Source organism: Myotis brandtii, unplaced genomic scaffold (genome assembly GCF_000412655.1).
Source record: "Myotis brandtii unplaced genomic scaffold, ASM41265v1 scaffold601, whole genome shotgun sequence".
Classification (NCBI taxonomy): Eukaryota; Metazoa; Chordata; class Mammalia; order Chiroptera; family Vespertilionidae; genus Myotis; species Myotis brandtii.
In genome coordinates, this window is record NW_005370276.1 from 1,247,949 (window position 1) to 1,252,448 (window position 4,500).

At 48.2% G+C, this 4,500-nt stretch overlaps 1 protein-coding gene across 1 annotated transcript in view; it reads left to right on the forward strand.

The window, feature by feature from the left end:
- ALDH16A1 (aldehyde dehydrogenase 16 family, member A1) overlaps positions 1-4,500 on the forward strand; it is a 23,423-nt gene that overhangs the window by 1,785 nt on the left and 17,138 nt on the right. Inside the window, exon 2 of the mRNA XM_005879612.2 lies at positions 3,995-4,097. Within this exon, the coding sequence (XP_005879674.1) occupies positions 3,995-4,097 (103 nt within the window). The remainder of the gene's footprint in view (positions 1-3,994; positions 4,098-4,500) is intronic.

Genomic DNA, 4,500 nt, shown 5'->3' on the forward strand with positions numbered 1-4,500 from the left:
GATTTTTTACAGAGAGGAAGGGAGAGGGATAGAGAGTTAGAAACATCGATGGGAGAAAAACATCGATCAGCTGCCTCTTGCACACCCCCTACTGGGGATGTGCCCGCAACCAACGTACATGCCCTTGGCCGGAATCGAACTTGGGACCTTTCAGTCCGCAGGCCGACGCTCTATCCACTGAGCCAAGCTGGCCAGGGCAAGAATATATTTTTGAAAAATACCACTTTGAGCCTCAAGTCTGGAGACAGGGATCTGGGAGGCATCAATGTCAAAAAGATAACCGAGCCCTAGCCGGTTTGGCTCAGTGGATAGAGCATGGGCCTGCGAACTGAAAGGTCCCAGGTTCGATTCCGGTCAAGGGCACATGCCTGGGTTGTGGGCTCGATCCCTAGTGGGGGACTTGCAGGAGGCTGCCGATCCATGATTCTCTCTCATCATGGATGTTTCTATCTCTCTCCCTCTCCTTTCCTCTCTGAAATCAATAAAAATATATATATTTTTAAAAATAACATAAATGTATAAAAAAAAGATAACGGAACCCTGGGAGTGACAAGATCTAGATATATAGCATAGGCGCAGATAAAAGGAGCTGTGGCCCTAGCTGGTTTGGCTCAGTGGATGGAGCGTCGGCCTGCGGACTGAAGGGTCCCAAGTTCGATTCCAGTCGAGGGCACATGCCTGGGTTGTGGGCTCCATCCCCAGTAGGGGCCATGCAGGAGGCAGCCAATCAGTGAGTCTCTCATCATTGATGTTTCTCTCTCTCCCTCTCCCTTCCTCTCTGAAATCAATAAAAATACATTTCAAAAATAAATAAAAGGAGCTGTGACAGTGTACAGAGAACCCCCACACTTGGAGGGTGGGAGTGGAATGTCGTGAAATAGCAATATGCTAAAAGCTTCTATTTATTGGATGCTTTCACTCTGACCCTCTGTGCTCAGCATAGTTGCATGGACTCTCCCAGGACCACCGTGGAAAGGGTTATTGTCATTATTATCTTAGTGAGAGCACACAGAGGCTTGGAGAAGTAAGTCATTTTTGCCCGTGGTCAGCACAAATGAAAAGGGGAAGCTGAACTTTCAACCAATAAAGAATTTAAATTAAATACAAGAGAAAAGGGGGAAGCTGAGATTTGAACCTGAGCCCTCAGATTCCAGCGCCTGTGGTGCCCCCACCTTGCCCCACGCCAAGGTCTCAGCCTTAGGGTCTTGTTGGCCAGACTCGGCCTATCAACATGTTTTCTTTGGCCGCTGTTTATTGGTAAAAAATGTGAATTTGTTGACAACTAATTCCATGTAAACATCCGGGATTCCAGCTTCTCTTGAAAATAAAATCCCCCAATTTGGCAACCTTTGGCTCACGTTCCCTGACAAAAATCATCTGGCTCCGTTAGCGACAGTTTGTCTTGTTAGACAAGTGGCGAGTTCCCAGTCTCCCCCAGGCCCTCTTCTCACACTAGCGAGGTCTGCGGGGACCCTATGGACATTCTTTTAGGATTTTGTTTTTCTTTGGGGGGAAATTTTGCAAAATTCCAGAGTACTTAATATTGTGAACTCTCATGCACCCCTCACTGCGCTTCAACAATGATTAGCATTTGGTCCAGTTGTTGTCTCCCTGTGTGTTCTCTTTTTCTGGAGTGATTTCAATCCCATGACCTAGCCGGCGTGGTTCAATGGTTAGAGAGTCAGCCCACACACCAGGAGGGTCTCGGGTTCAATTCCCGGTCAAGGGCATGTACCTGGGTTTCAGGTTCAGTCCCCGTCCTCCGTCCGAGCCCATGTAGGAGGCAACCAATCAATGTGTCTCTCTCGCATGGATGTCTCTCTCTCTCTTCCTCTCTCTCCCCCATCCTCCTTCCCCCCTCTGCCCCTTCCACTCTCTCTAAGAATCAATGGAAAAAATAACCTCCAGTGAGCATTAGCAACAAAAAATTAAATCCCAGATGTCATTATTTTCCCATAAATATTTGATTCCTCATTTCTAACACATAAGGACTCCTGTAGCATAACCACCCTGCCAATTTGCACACTCACCATTAACAGTCACACTTTAATATCATCTGATGCCCAGCTCGTGTTCAGATACCCTCAACTGTGTCAAAAGTGTCTTTCTCCCTCCCCCCCTCCCTGCCCCACCCCCAGCCTCTGGAGGGATTTGAATTAGGAACTTCCTGTTGACCATTTGACTTTAAAAAAAAAGGAGAAGGGCCTGTTGGCAGGGGAAGAGACAAGTCAGGAGACTGAGGCATTGGGGGTGACAAGAGAGAAGTTTGTAGAAGGAAAAAGTGGGAAGCATGTCATGGATTTAGCAAGGATTTGGGGAAGACGGGACCAGGGACAGAGAGAAACCTGAAGCTGATATGGAGCTGCAATAAAATTAATAGAGCCCTTGCCCTGACCAGTTTGGCTCGGTGGATAGAGCGTCAGCCTGCGGACTGAAGGGTCCCAGGTTCGATTCCAGTCAAGGGCATGTACCTTGGTTGCGGGCACATCCCCAGTAGGGAGTGTGCAGGAGGCAGCTGATCAATGTTTCTCTCTCATCGATGTTTCTAACTCTCTATCCCTCTCCCTTCCTCTCTGTAAAAAAAATCAATAAAATATATTTAATCTTTAAGATAAAAGTAAGCTGTAATTTTAGAAAAAAGAATTCCAAAACTGAATATATATATATAGAAAGTTACAAGTACTGCTGCTTTGGATATCTGACACGGATGATTCATCCTCACATGCTTTGTGAGGTGGGGGGCAGTCCTTACCGCCACCTTCCAGATGGCTCGCTTAGTGGAGGCCACGGTAGGATCTGGCTAAGGCTGCACCATGAGTAAGTACCAGAGCCAGGATTCAAACCCTGGCCGTGGCCCCTCACTCGAGGGACCCCACCCTGGGCTGCCCCTCTGCAAAGCCCATATGCTATGCCTTGGGCTCAGTTAGACGTGCCACGGCCAAATAAACCGCGGCTGGCAGGGCAGCGTCCAGTCTATCTTCGGGGTGCGGGGTCCCACACTCACTCCCCAAGCGCTGACAGCTGAGATGGAGGGAACACAGGAAGCACCTGGCTCAGAAGCCACACGGTCCCATGGGCACCGCTTTCAGGTGTACAAACAAAACGTGCGCACGGACATCTCTACCAGCACAATTCACAATAGCCAGAGAGCGGAAACGGCCCACATGCCCAGCCACTGAGGACCAGCTAAACAAAATGTGGTCCATCCCGATAATGAGTACCTTACAGCCATAAAAAGAAATGAGGTGCTCATACAGGATATGGCATGGATGGGTCTTGAACACGCCATGCCAATCATAACATTAAAAAGAAGAAAAGAAAAAAACAGGCCAAGTGAAAGAAGCCAGCCACAAAAAGCCATTTGGTGTAGGATTCCATGGACGTGAACTGCCCAGAATAGCAAATCCATTGAGACAGAAGGCAGATTAGTCGTTACCAGGGTTTGGGCGCAATGGGGAAGGGAGAGCTTAACAGTGGTTCTCAACCTTCCTAATGCCGTGACCCTTTAATACAGTTCCTCATGATGTGGTGACCCCCAATTTCATTGTTACAAATTGAACATAATTAAAGCATAGTGATTAATCACAAAAACAACATGTAATTATATATGTGTTTTCCGATGGTCTTAGGCGACCCCTGTGAAAGGGTGGTTAGATCCCCAAAGGGGTCGTAACCCACAGGTTGAGAACCGCTGGCTTAATGGCTGCAGAGCTGTCTTTTGGGGGTGATGAAATGTTCGAGAATTAGAAAGTGGTAATAGTTGCACCATGTTGTGAATTTACTAAATGCCACTGAATTGTACACTTTAAAATGGTTAAAATGTTGAGTGTGTTATGTGTCTGTTATGTTTATGTTTATTTTCTACCTACACAGGAAAAGAATTAGCTGGTGGGGCAAAGGGGGGCAGGTGTCCCCCTCCCAGAGGACACTGGGCAGGGATCGCGCTCCTTGAGCTGCCTCCCAGACCCCTTTCCAAACTCTCCCCCTTCCCCAGGCCTGGCTGGACACCCAGGATCGGTGCTTGGGTCACTATGTAAGTGGAAAGTGGTTAAAGCCGGAAAACAGGAAGTCAGTGCCTTGCCAGGATCCCATCACAGGTAGGAGGCGTCCCCTAGTCATTAGGGGAGGGAGAGGCACCCATGCCCCCCGGCCGTACCCACCAAAGACACCCTAATGTCTTTGCTCAGGGCCTGATGGGGGGAGGAGGCTGAGAGTTTTGGCTCCTCCTTATCCTGGTTATTCTAATATGGTCCCAAGTCCCCGTGGACACTTTTCTGAGTCACCATCTACTAAAGATCCCTCCCTTAGCTTTGCGCAGTGGCAGTATCGTAGCCAATGAGGTTTATCTGAGGCGCGATTATTGCTAAAAAATAAAATAAAATAAAATAAAATCCCTTCCTTGCCTGCGGAGGCCGTCGGCTCAAGAACCAATGGATTTACCCCATTTGTCAGATGACAAACCTGAGACCCTCAGCAGCTTTACTGCGCGCTCCCAGTCCC